Here is a 14303-nt window from a genome sequence, read left to right on the forward strand (position 1 = left end):
ATCCTTTCTTCAAATTAGGCTACCCAGGAGGATCTTAAGATTCCTTTCCTTCCCCCATCTCATCATCACTGCCAAGGCCTTAGGAAACTCCAGATTTGACTACGGTAACGCAGTTTACCTGCACATCCCTAAATAGCCATCACTAGATTTCAAAAGCTCCAAAACTATTGGATTAGAAGTATTTTTTTTATCTAAGAAAATTTGACTATATTTCCTATCATTGGAAATACTTGCATTAGCTTCCAGTTGATAAAATGATTCTATTCAAAGCAATATGCACAAGATGCAGGCTGGCAGAGTACCGACATTTCTGTACCACAAATATAACAAATATCACCCCTCTCGTTCAAACTCCCAGCGCCCGTTTGTAGTTCCCACTGTTCTACTCGCCCAAGGGGGTAGCTGTGCTCAGTCACAAACTCAGGAACTCCATTCCTTCGGACATCAGTTCCATTCCTCATCTCCTTCATTTCAGAAAATGTCCTGGTCCTTCTCTTACCTTCTCCTCTGTCCATCCCCTCCCACACCACCAGGAGACACAAGCAGCTAAAGACTCCACCTGGAGTGACTGACGTTTAGAAATCCCCATTAATATACAAATGAAAAAACATGATGTGGGTTATTTTAGAGCTAGTACCAGGATCGTGTATAGAAACTGAAGCTAGAGTCACCTTCAAGATGCTAACCCACGCTCACAAGGCCCTCCACGACACCGGACCAGCATACCTGAACAGCAGACTCAAATTCCACACACCCAAAAGGACCCTACGATCAGCCCAGCTCTCCTACGCAGCGGTCCCCCGCACCAGAAAGACCAGATCGGGAGGCCGCTCATTCTCCTTCCTCGCGACCAGAGCCTGGAACGACCTTCCGCTCCACCTCAGACAGATAACATCGCTCCCCGTCTTCGCAAGCAACCTCAAAACCTGGCTCTTCGACAGACCCCATCCTTGATGGACTGGAACCTGCGAACCCCCCTTCCCCCCCACACACCCCCAGCGCCTTGAGACCCTTACGGGTGAGTAGTCGCGCTTAACAAACACCTGATTTTGAAACTGAAGGTAAAGAAAAGGCAGCCACACAATGGCAGAGGTCAAGTTCTTCAGTCCGATGTTTCTTGGGAGGGAGGGATCCAAAACCCACAGCAGTTACATGCCAGTTCCAACCACAAAAAAAGCTGAATTAATTGTCTTGCAGAGCTTACAAGAGAACGTCTGTGGGTTAGAGTGTGAGAAGATTACCTGCTGACACAAATCACCAGGATGTGCAAATACAGACACAATAAGCATAGCGGAGCAACACATACCAAACACCATTTACATAAGACTGAAAAGTTGAAAAATCTGTAGAAACAGAGAAAATGGAAATAACAGCATAGAACATTGGGACACTGCCTCTTCTGAGAGAGTAGCCACAAAATACACAGCTACAGAAGACGACGCCCATTAACTGCCATTGCAAAGGTGGTTGTGGGCAGATGGTGTACAGGAGAGGCAATTCCAGTTAACTAAACCTAAATTCCATGAGCAAAATAGATTTAAATCTGAGATTGCTTTCCAGTAGCTGCAGCCAGAGGTCTGATGGTGTACATGAGAGAACATTTCAGACCGCTAACTCCCAGTTCCATGCGTAGGATAGAAAAGGCTAAGGATGCATTTTAGGGTGCAGATAAAAAAGGGGGTCCTCCTTTCCCAAATAAGTCTGCAAAAAAGCACTCATGTGGTCGAAATAGCACATAAATTAAAAATAGCTTTCAGGACAGACAAAGAAGATAGGCACAGTGATGCACATATAGTCCTAACGGTTATCTCACCTGCATCGTGGGAAGCCAACGCCCGAAGCATCTTCCCTGCGCTCCTGCGGATCTGTTTCTCCTCATTGCACAGCATCTTCATCAGCAGGTCCAGGGCACCCGTCTCCTTGAAGACACCAGTTAGGGAGCCAATGCTGGCATATGCACTCAGCACATGGATAGTGTTCAAGATGGACGACTCTGGACCGCTTGTCCTGGACATCTGTTTGGAGGCACGCTGCACCAGCGAACGTACATCTGCCTTCATCTCTTGCAGTGAGACCTGGTCCAGCGTGCCATCAGAAGGGAATGTGCTGGGTGCCTTCTCCTCCTTTACCCGCTGCCCCTCGTGCTTGCGCTTCCCCAGCAGCGTCGGGCAGTTGGCGTAAACCTCCTCAGTCGACATCCACATCAGGATGTTCTCAGCTTTGCTCTCAGATGAAGAGGCTGTTGTGTTTGCTCCTGCATTGTCGTCCAGGCTGATGATGCTCCAGCGGATCAGGTATTCTGTATGGCCATCGTGAGCACGGCGTTGACGCACCAGCTCTTCCGGGTAGGCCTGCAGTCGCGGCCCAAGTTGTACTAGCAGGTTGCCATTTCCTTTCTCACCAACCATGGTGAATGTGTCTGCAAGAAAGATGAGGGAAGGTTAGGGAGAAGCAGAAATAATTTCAATGCTACATCTGCAGCTGTAGTTTTCACGATTCTCTATGCTGAGAGAGCTATGGTGTTGGATGGCCTGTGTAACTTGTGCATGTGTCAGCTGGAAAAATAGGCTTCCTATTCACTCTACACAAAGCTGCTCTAAAAGACAGCGGCCCTAAGAGCTAAATGATGATTTACTGACCCACATCAACCTGTGTAACTTATTAATCTAAAAAGAGGCCTTCCCAGGAAAGACTTTGCTGTGAGACAAAATAACACAACTCACCAACCCTTTGAACACCAGAATAAAGTAATGTCAAAAGTTGCATTCCCGGCTGCACGAGCCCAGTCCATGACAGTGTGGAAGAATGGATTAGATTTTTGTATGGGACTGGAGCAGCCCGTCTTTGAGGCCAAGGGGTGCCCACGCAAATATTACAAGATCTGGAAAAGGTGGGCGGACTATAGAGGAATATGGTTAGAGCCGCCGGTGGAGGAGGACCCCTGTGTTGGGGTAGTTGCTAGTAGGGTCCAGTGGCCACGGAGGGGGTACGTGGGGGTACGGGCCATGAGGGTGGGATATATGGTTGGCGAGAGTGGGAGAGCAAGATTAGGCGGCAGGAGTGCGATCACAACGGAGTTGGGGGAGGGAGGGGAGAGGACACTAAGTGTTTTCAAATATGCATTTGTCATATATTGTGATTTTACCCCCCCCCCTTTTTTTTCTTTCTTGTTTACCATATGTTTTAATATATATCTGTCATTTGCTTGCCGATATATGTATGATGAATATGGCAGACATCTCTGGAGTACAGAGGCCTGCGCTGAGATAGTCAAATTGACACAATAAAATATGTTTTAAAAAAAAAAAGTTGCATTCCCACCTCCTTAGGTCCAGAAAGTAATTAAAACTCACCCTGCTCCAAAATGCGCTTGAAAAACTAAATTCAACTAGCAGTGGTTTCCAGTGAACGTTAAGCTATAGAATCTCTGTATGGTCAAATATTCGTCATCAAGTATCTACTGTGATCATCTCTGCTCTTTGATAACCTCCCCGGCCGCCACGTTTCCTCGCAAGACCCTGATCGGCTTGTGTGCGGCAGCCTCTGAAACCCAAGAACTCATAACAAAAAAATGGTCAGCTGCCATCGACTTCATAACTGGGGCTAAAAGAAAAGAAAAATTACTCCTTTGTCTAGTTTCAATACCAACTGCCTTGTGCATACCAACTTTGTTGCATCTGACCTTAAGTTACAAAAAGAATAAATATCAATAATTTACAAGTGTAAAATTACAACTATAACACTTTACATCTAGGCGGAGATTTTCATGTGGTAAAGTACAGGAAAAAGCTACAAAGTTTTTAAAGATTAAAAAAAAGCAGAACTATCGTTAAGATAAATATCATGTAAATTAATTTAAATTATTTATTTTATTTTAACTGTAGAACATAATTTAAAAAAAGAATATGGCATTTTTACTTAATATTGTATTAAATATTTAATTATTTTGCAGATATATTCAATAAAAATTATTTTAACAAACTTGCATGTATTCATGCAGTGTAAAGCATTACAAGTTGTGTATAGTATTATTATTTTAAATCAAAGTTACTTTATTTTAAATATATTTATAAATTTAAAATAAGGTAATTTAATTTAATATTAGCTCCGAAGTGGTTTTATTTTAAGTCCCTGCTTCCATTATGTTCTATGGAAGGGTGTTGCAGTACCAATGATTGGCCATGTGTTATGCTGACTGAAGTACATTTACCACTGTTTTAGGTCCTTTTTAGGTCTCGCTAAGCCAGCACATGCACTGCTCTGTGAGACGTTTAGTGTGTGGGCTTTTAAAAGTCCTACCACACGCTTTTGGCTGGCATAGAGCGTGCGGTTACGCGCACAATGACGAGCAGAGGCGCCATATGGCTTTCCTCTCTCGTCATGGTGCGTGCGCACACCACTCGCCAGCCTACGTGTTTAATTTTCTTTTTGCGTGTGCACACAACTCCCGCTTCTCCCCCTCCCCAACCACATATCGCATCTCGCGACAGCTCACGCGCGGCCAATGCTTGTTGGACCTCGCCATCGACGTAGGTCTTTCAAGATTTTACAGACTAGGTCTTCCTTTCTAATCTTGCTTCTCTTCAACTCGTTTTTTTTCTCCTGAAATGCCATTTTATGTTTTTTCTCAAGCTGAGAAATAGCAAACACGAGCTCCTTAAAAACAGATTATCTAACACTGCAAGTGACTTATACAAGCTACAGCCAGTAGATGGTGCAATCAACACGTTTCTTTCTCAACAACAGTTGCATTGTATGCTGACATGATGTCGTTCATGATGGGAAAGATTAAAGTGTCAAAATTATTTTCCACCCACGGACACCAATGTAAATGCAATAACTGTACTATTCCTTTCTGGAGTATAATCGATTGTCTAAATGAAGGATTCAATTAAGGCTCATCGTATACTCGTGTGCACATGAGAGAGACAGACACACGAGCATGCGCAGGTAAGCAAGAACGTCCTTTTCACGTAGGCAGATTTTCACAGGGGTGCTTACAGAATTATGATTGTCCTGTGGTTCTAGTGAGCGCTCATTGATTAAACTGCCTATCACTGCGAGCGACAGCGTACTAAAGACCTTTCACCTGCAAACAATCTACCCTATTCTCACAGAAAGCAATTACTTCACGCGTGTAACCCAGTTTTTGAAGACTGTAGTACACAACTCCATACGAAGAATGCTTTTGGACGCTATGTTGCCCTGAATTCAGCGAAAGGCGCTCTCAGAGGCATGGAGAGGCCCTGGATCACTCCCACTCAAGAGGGTCCTAGCCATAATAACAAGCATTGGCATAGCCAATAGGTCTCGCTTTTGGGACCTTATAAATGTTTAGTTATCCAGCACAATATCCTTGGTGCAACAACATCAAGTGTTGCATGGCTAAACACTTATAAGGTCCCCAAGGCGAGACCTATTGGCTATGCCAATGCTTGTTAGCTGTAGTAACTATAGAATTGCATTTTGTGACTAACAATTGGCTTACTCTTTTGTGGGTGGGCGTATGTCCCTCCCCAACACTCTTTCATCCTACCTGTAACCCTTCTTACTCCACTCTTAACCACTCACATGTAATAGAAATACTCCCTCTTACTACTAAAATGTATGGCTACGTTTGCTGAGATCTGCACACAGAAAAGACAGGTAAGGCAGGGGCATAGACATCCAAATGTTGGTTGACGAACAGCATGTTTAAAGAACGTAAGTAGTAGTAGTACTGTAGTGGTAAATGTATGCAAAATGCAGTTTGTGAATAGGCCATGTTTTACAACTTTGTAGCAAAACACAACAAGCAGAATTTGCAATGCAATGGGTCTCGCATCCGCGAGACTTTGAGCTACTGGCATTGTAAATGACAAACCTTTTATGTATGTGTTGGTTTTGAAAACATCTAAATAAAAGGCATTGTCATTTACAATGCCAATAGCTTAAAATTTCCCAAATGCGAGACCTATTGCATTGTAAATGCTTGTTTACTTTAGTGCTGTCTTTCCATTTACACCCAAGTTCAAAGGGAGGTACCTGAAAGGAGAATTGAGCAGACAATAGGTCGGTGTGAATATCTATCCAATTGGTCCACACTGAGAGAACCGCTTATTAAAGCAGGCCATGTGGACCGACTTTTGAAGTGATGCGGTCGTAACCGAAAATAATGAATGTGAACTGCTCAACTGAACGAGATTGACGGAGATTATCTCCGATGAGCTAGACGTATCTGCGAAACACTTGTCAGCTGCCAGTATTTATCTGAATTAATTACAGTAACAAAATACAACCCATGCATTGGTATCTATCTAAATGGGTTCGTGTATATTTGGTCATATGACCAAAGTGCAAAAAGATATTTTAGAGACACATGATTGAGTAGTCTTTTACCAGCATATTGCATCACTTGCACCGTTATCTCTGTCCCTCCATGAGAGCTCGAATGATAGCCGAAACAATTTATAAGCTGTTCTCAATATTCCTACAAAAATATGTAAAGAAGTTTGTCTATTTTAGCATCTGAAAAAAGTTAACAAAATTACTCTCAAAAAGTGGGAAGTGGGGATGAAATATTTATATAGAACCATAGCCGCAATTAAGTCAATCTCAACATTTTGGTTTCTGCTCAGACTGGCCAAGCACTTCCGTAAATTAAAGTTTATTAAATTGTTTCCACTGTTGAATTTGGTATTCCGTGGGAGCAGCAGACAATCGTAAATGTTAACGCTACCCAAATTCTTTCCTCGCTTTAGGTACTGTCAGCAGCCTGGGTGCTAGATTTGTTTCCGCCCAGAGCACTCTGTGAGCAAAGGCCGCCTCTGAGAGTCCGCCACGCCCACTGCTGCCTTGAGCGCACAGTTCAGAGCAAGAAACGCGAACTAGCTGCCAGCCTGCACCACGGCGGTGGGGGAGGGGCAGTGTGTGTCAGTGCCACCGATGCCTCGTTGTGTAATGGGTGTGGTTTTGATGAAAGGGAGCGGACACACGAGAAGCATCAGAGGAGCGTCTGAGGAGCCAAGGGAGGGCAGAAGCGGCAGGTACCAGGGAGAGTCGGGGTGGGGCAGGGCAGGCAGCTTAACACGAGCTCGAGTAAGGAGATTCATTTAAATACCGGGGTGAGTAGGGGTTAGTGGGTGCTCTAATAAAATATGTGTGTTATGGAAATGCTTTAGGGTCAGTGTTTACCTTCCTCCCCTCTTACACTTATTTAACACAGCCTGTTACCATTTGAGAGCACTTCCAGTCACTTTTATCCATTGGGGGGGGGGTATTCGGCATAAACGTGCGAGGTCCTGTTGAGTAGTTTCCAGCAGTGATCGCGCACATCTTTTACCCTCGCGCCATTTACCTGCACACACAACAAACTGGACGTCCGATTACTTGACCAAAGAGAAAGTGCTTTGCAGCCCAGACCAGGGTTGTATGTAAATAGGACTAAAGGAATGCTGCAGTGCATACTGTGCAGTACTTGATAACACAAGCTGTCTCCGTGGAGCCGACGGGGGGAGGGAAAGTGAAAGCGCGCGATGCGCGCGCTGTGTAAAGCCAGCCGACGGGGACAACAAATCAGGGGGCTCATTTTTTTGTTGTTGTTGCATATTTATATAGTGCGAACTCAACCTGAAGGTATTGGAGCGCTTTACATGAGCACCGTAGTTACAGTACACATTCAGGCACGGAGAGATTGAGTGATTTGCCCAGAATAACAGGATATGCACTCATTAACGCAGCGCCAGGCGCCAGCTGTACACGTGCTTCTACACTGAAAGTTAACTAACGCCTCGCAGTGGATGCTGGCGCGTGTTCACGCGCACGTTCACAATCCCAGTCCGTCCTGCACGTGCACATCTCCTGTCTCCCTTCCGAAGCAAGTCAGTAACAATAGATCTCGCTAGCGACAGTGCTTTCGAGCTGCGTCGCTAGGCGAGACCTAAAAAGCAGAGAGGTTTCTGTTTTTCAATATTGTAGCACAACACAAAAAGCAGAGGTCTAAGAATTCAGTCTTGAAATAATACTATCCCACATTGTACTAAATTACAAATGTCAGACAAGCCAATCGTCATAAAAGTTAACACACTGCTTGCTTCAGCTGCTCGATGACTCCTCCTTCATGCACATCACATCTGGAGCACACAAAGGCTCCTGGGGACACGAACTTAAAATGTAGACATTTAAAAACAAACGTGCAAGCTACGATTTTCCAAGTTATATTGTCAGACTTTTACTTCATCAGGACTGCTCATCTACCGCCCCCCTTCCCCGGCAAGTAAAAAAGTTTTAGGGAAGCACTTATCAATTTAGTCGCCATTTTGGCAACTAAATCCGCTAATTTCAATATCGTGGGGGGCCTTAAACTCCACTTGGAGCCCTCTGCTCAAATAGACCAGATTATGTCCACGGATAAATGGAAAGATGGGGGCTGCCTGATGCTGTCTGACCTATACCCGGACAATGAATTCATCACTTATCAGGAGGCGGTGACCAACTTTGAGTTGGGATCGGGGCAGTTCCTGCAGTATGCTGAAATAGCTGCAACAGCACGGCACTTGTGGTCCTCGTTTCCAGAAGCCCCAGGGCATGCCCAAACCCTGGTCACTATGATCAACATGGCTGGGGGACGGAAGTTTGTTACTCACCTCTACTGGGCGCTGAGAGAAGATAAGAAGACTGGCCCCCTAAAAATAGAATGGCAGAGGGTGTGTCCGCAGGAGATCACACCACGAGAATGGGAAAAGATACACGAAAGTGTGTGGAAGGTGTCGGTCTGTAACCGCTTCAAACAAATCCAGTATAATATAATACATATGACCTACCTCTCACCCAGACGGCTTCAGGCCATCGATAGTTCCAGGGACCCACACTGCCCTAGATGTCGTAGCGCTCAATCAGATTTTCCGCACATGGTGTGGATGTGTCCAATGATCCAGACGTACTGGATGGCGGTCCTTGAGGACCTGACCAGGATAACGGGATGGACAACTGCCCTGGACCCGCGTGCCTGTATCTTAGGCTTGATTCCGCGGGATCCTAAACGCAAGACAAGTAGGCGGTTCCTGGTTCTGGGCCTAGTTATAGCCAAGAGGCGTATCGCGATCCATTGGTTAACCCAACAGGGGCCACTAGTGGCGAAATGGAGGACAGATTTGAGGGAGTGGGCGCTGGCAGAGGAAGGACATATGCGTAGCACCAGGAAAGATAATACCCAAAGTGCTCTTGGCGTGAGGAGTGATGATTCAAGAGATAGCGGGAAAGACTTCACAATCCACACAAGAAAGCTTAGTGCCGATGCCTTCCACAGGGGGGACGACCCCAAGTCACAGGGGAATGACACAAGGAGACTCAGCATAACTGATAAGATGCTTAGACCTCAAGTTATCCAGACCTGGCAAGGGTGGGGTGGGTGGGGGGGGGGGGGGGGGATTAGTAGTGACAGGGGGATGTTCAGGGGAGTTGGGAGGGTAGGGGGGGGGGAGTTTAATTACAGTTGAGTTATGCTGTTGTTCATCGTTAATAAACATGAAGAAGAATATTGAAGACGGAGAATCCTCCACCGACACGACCTTGGGCCTAATTGGTGACATGTATCATTGTTAAGACGTATACCACCTCGGCTGAGGTGGATGAGATGTATGATTGTTTATGTACATTGTCTGCTGCTTTGGAGGAACACCTAAAAAAGGAATTTATTAAAAAAAAAATCTAAAAAAAACAAACCTCCACTTGGAGGACTGTCAAGACAGTGAGATCATCAATTTTTGGGCGGATCTCGCAGCCGGTCAACTATTACAATGTATCCCCAGTAAGACACACACTGCTGGTCACCTGTTTAGACCCGGTATTCACCAATATACCTTCCCTAAAAGTTCGATTTCCCCTTCCCATGGCCTGGACAGACCATTTTCCTATCTCTAGGACACTTAATGGTGAAAGCCCGCCTCCCCGCACCCACTCCAAACCTATTCTGAAACGTCCTTGGCATACGTTAGATGCCAATCATTTTCGAGCTCTTCTACTAACCCAGATGCCTCAATTGCTTGCTGATATAGAAGTAGGTAACAACCTTCTTCATGAATGGCTCACGCATACCTTTGTCAAATGTATTCCCGCTAAATACACGTATAGCCGTTAAACACAGACTAGTCCTTGGTTCAATGAGACTCTAACCCAGATAAGAAAAAATTGCAAGGTTCTAGAACACACAAGGAGTTCCCACTTTGACCTTGTCCTCAAGATACAATATCGTTTAGTTATTAAGGCTTATCATAAATCTGTATGATAATCGCGAGCCGACTACTTCGCAGAAACCATTCAAAACAGCAGCAATCCTGCTAAAATTATTTTCTCCTTGCTGAATGATATTAGAAACCCCTCCTCGGCAAGTACACACACCATCACTTCGAACTCTCAGGTCGAGGCCTTAGCAACCTTTTTTGTCAAAAAGGTTGAGGACATCCACAAATCCTTTCCCCCCTCTACTAACACTGAAGGTCACAAGGATCTGTCTAGTTGCTCTGGCACCTTATTATCCTCCTTCCCGGCATTATCCTATACAGTACTGAGTACTCTCTGTAATAAAACAAAATCGGGATCACCAACTGATCCACTTAAACCAGATCAGCTTCTGAAATTTCTACCTCATGTTTTACCTACCAGGGCTCGAAAAATTGAAAAATTCTTACTAGACCTGCAGGTCTAGTAACTTCAAAAAGCTACTCGACCTAACTGTAGTGCACATGACCTCTGTGAGCAAATGTGACAAGTTAACAAGATTTAAAGGCATTTTTATTACTCATTTACTTTGTAAGCAATAAAGATGCCTTTAAATCTTGCTATCTTGTCACATTTGCTCTGCTTTCAGAGACAGAGGTCAAAAGTCAGTCTTCCTCCCTACTCACCAGTTACTTACCTTCGGTAACGCTTTTTCTGGTGGATACAGTACCTGCCTGTGGATTCCTCACCTTGTGAATATCCCCTGCGCCAGCAAATATTCGGAAACTTTTGTAGCAGTCCATGCCGAGGAGGTCGAAGACGACATCACAGAGACACGGCTCCGCTCCCGACTCCGCTGACGTCACCGGCTCCATAAGAAGACCTAGTCGGCGTGATGACGTCAGTTCCGCCCTTTTTTCCGTGCCTTCGAGGCACACGGACGGACTGACAGCAATATATACACAGTATACACAGTACATAATATACAAGCAACACACACAGTGTGGAGAATAAATCGAAAGGCAAAAGAAATAACACACTGCCTTTGACAGCAACAAATACATTTTGAAAACATCATCAGTGAGGAATCCACAGGCAGATACTGTATCTACCAGAAAAAGCGTTACCGAAGGTAAGTAACTTGTTCTTCTGATGGATACATCTACCAGTGGATGCCTCACCTTGTGAATAGATTCCCACAGCAGTCTCACTCCAGGAGGAGGGTGTCCACCCTTCTATTCCTGAAGGACGGAACGAGCAAAGTGTCCGTCCCTCCTCACCTCAGTGTCTAAGCAATAATGTTTTGCCAAAGTGTGGAGGGAGGCCCAGGTTGCCACCCTACAAATGTCCTCCACAGGAACACCCCTAGACAAAGCAGAAGTGGAAGACTTAGCTCTAGTGGAATGGGCCCCCTTAAACCCTCTGGAGGTTCCTTACCAGCCAAAGAGTAGCATATCTTGATGCACAAGACAATCCATCTGGAAAGGGTGCGCTTGTGCACCGCTCGACCTTTCCTGCAGCCAACAAAGCCCACGAAGAGCTAGTCATCAACTCTGAAGTCTTTTGTCCTGTCCAGGTAGAAGCTCACCGCCTTCTAAGGGGCCAAGTGGTGAAGTCTCTCCTCCTCCTTGGAAGGGTGAGGGGGAGGATAGAAGGTAGGAAGGGTAATGGACTGCCCCAGATGGAAGGGAGTTACCACCTTAGGCAGAAATGCAGCCCTGGTCCTGAGTACCATTCTTTCAGCATGAATGGTCAAAAACGGGGGTTTCGAACTAAGTTCTTGAAGAGCTTGAAGCTCACTTACCCTCCTTGCCGAGGTGATTGCAATGAGAAAAACCGTCTTAAAAGACAACAGTCTCAAAGGACATTTGTGTAAGGGCTCGAAGGGAGAACCCAGAAGATAAGTCAAGACAAGGTTTAAGTCCCATTGAGGCACAATAAAGGGAGTAGGAGGAAACCTGTTTGTAAGGCCCTTTAGAAATCGTAGAACAATAGGTGATTTGAACAATGACGGCTGATATGGCAAGCAAAGGAAAGCCGACAAAGCCGATAAATATCCCTTAACAGTAGTCACAGCAAATCCTTGCTGAGCAAGAGAAAGGGCAAACTACAGAATGTCAGATAAACGAGCCCTCAAAGGATCAATTGACTTCACTCCACACCAGAGTACAAATTTAGACCACCTATAGGAATAGATAGATTTGGTGGAATGACGTCTGGCAGACAAAATTACATCTACCACATCAGGCGAGAGAGAAAAAGAATTCAGGTTGCCCCGTTCAATCTCCAGGCATGAAGGTGTAAGCTCTGGAGGTGGGGGTGTAGAACCTGCCCCTCAGATTGCGAGAGGAGGTCTGCCCTCAGAGGGAGACGGAGCGGAGGGCACGAGGAGAGGTGGAGAAGATCTGTGTACCACACCCTTCTTGGCCAATCCGGGGCGATCAATATAACTTGGGCCCGGTCTTGGCGAATCTTCCGCAGAACCCGAGGAATGGGTATGGGAGGAAACGCGTAAAGGAGTTGTGAGCCCCAACTCAACTGAAACGCGTCCCCCAACGCTCCCTGCATCGGATACTGGAGACTGCAGAATGACGGGCAGTGAGCATTCTCGTGAGTGGCAAACAGGTCCACCCGAGGAGTTCCCCATGTCCGAAAGACGTAACGAACCACCTCAGGATGGAGCCTCCACTTGTGGTTGGCGGAGAACTGCCGACTGAGACTGTCCGCACGTACGCTCAGCACCCCAGCCAGATGATTTGCCATCAGACAAATCTGATGGTCCTGAGCCCAGGACCATAGACGCAGAGCCTCTCTGCAGAGACAGAGACCCCCACTCCTCCCTGCTTGTTGACATACCACATCGCGGTAGTGTTGTCCGTCAGGACTTGAACCGACTGACCGCGAAGGGAAGGGAGAAAGGCCTTGAGCGCCAAACGTATCACCCGCAATTCCAGGAGGTTGAAGTGAAGCAACCTTTCCTCTGGAGACCAAAGACCTTTGATCTCCAGATCCCCCAGATGCGCACCCCACCCTAAAGTGGATGCATCCGTTTGGCCACCAATGGAGGTAGATGGAAGGGCTTTCCTTGAGACAGATTGCCCTCCACGCTCCACCAAGACAGATCCGCCGCAGCTTCTCCGGAGATCCTCACAGACTCCCTGAGATCTCCTTTGTGCTGATACCACTGCCTGCGGAGGCACCACTGGAGCGCCCTCATGTGCCAGCGTGCATGGTTGACCAACAGAATGCAGGAAGCAAACAGACCGAGCAGGTGAAGGACCTTCAGGACTGGAACGACCGCTCCATTGCAAAATAACGGAATCATTTCCTGTATGTCGAGAATCCTTTGAGGCGGAGAGCATGCTCGACACACAGTAGTGTCCAGTACCGTAACTATTAACAGGATGCGCTGAGAGGGCACCAGGTGAGATTTGGGCACGTTTATCGAGAAACCCAATTTGAACAACAGCTGAGTTGTATCCTGCAGATGATGTAGCACCTTCTCTGGCAACTCCGCTTTGATCAGCCAGTCGTCCAGATAGGGGAAAACGGAAATCCCCGACCTTCTGAGATGGGCTGCACCACTGCCATCACCTTCGTGAAGACTCGGGGTGCAGTAGTAAGACCAAACGGAAGGACAGCAAACTGATAATGTTGCGACCCTACCGTAAACCGGAGATACTTCCTGTGCGACTTCAGGATGGGGATGTGGAAATACGCATCCTGCAAGTCGATCGACACCATCCAGTCGTCCTGATTCAACGCTTGAAGAACCTGCGCAAGGGTGAGCATCTTGAACTTCTCTTGCTTCAGATAAAGATTCAAGATCCTGAGGTCCAATATCGGACGCAATCTGCCGTCCTTTTTCGGAATCAGGAAATACCGGGAGTAGCATCCCTGACCCCTCTCCTGCTCTGGAACCACCTCTATCGCACCTTTCTGTAGTAACTTCAGGACTTCCTCCTGTAGGAGAAGACGGTGGTTTTTTTTTTTTTTTTTTTTTTTTAAACTTTATTTATTGGATTTTGCATCAAAACAATACAATCACACAGTTATCATAATCAAACTTCGGTGGCATTTCAAGGTCTGAATCATTACATCAGTAT

General features: G+C 46.1%; 1 protein-coding gene across 1 annotated transcript in view; it reads right to left on the reverse strand.

Moving 5' to 3' along the window:
• LOC146813655 (cullin-9-like) overlaps positions 1–14303 on the reverse strand; it is a 570887-nt gene that overhangs the window by 497556 nt on the left and 59028 nt on the right. The window contains exon 2 of the mRNA XM_085610143.1: positions 1814–2419. Within this exon, the coding sequence (XP_085466269.1) occupies positions 1814–2408 (595 nt within the window). The 5' untranslated portion in view covers positions 2409–2419. The remainder of the gene's footprint in view (positions 1–1813; positions 2420–14303) is intronic.

The sequence above is a fragment of the Triturus cristatus genome, chromosome 6 (assembly GCF_964204655.1).
Source record: "Triturus cristatus chromosome 6, aTriCri1.1, whole genome shotgun sequence".
Classification (NCBI taxonomy): Eukaryota; Metazoa; Chordata; class Amphibia; order Caudata; family Salamandridae; genus Triturus; species Triturus cristatus.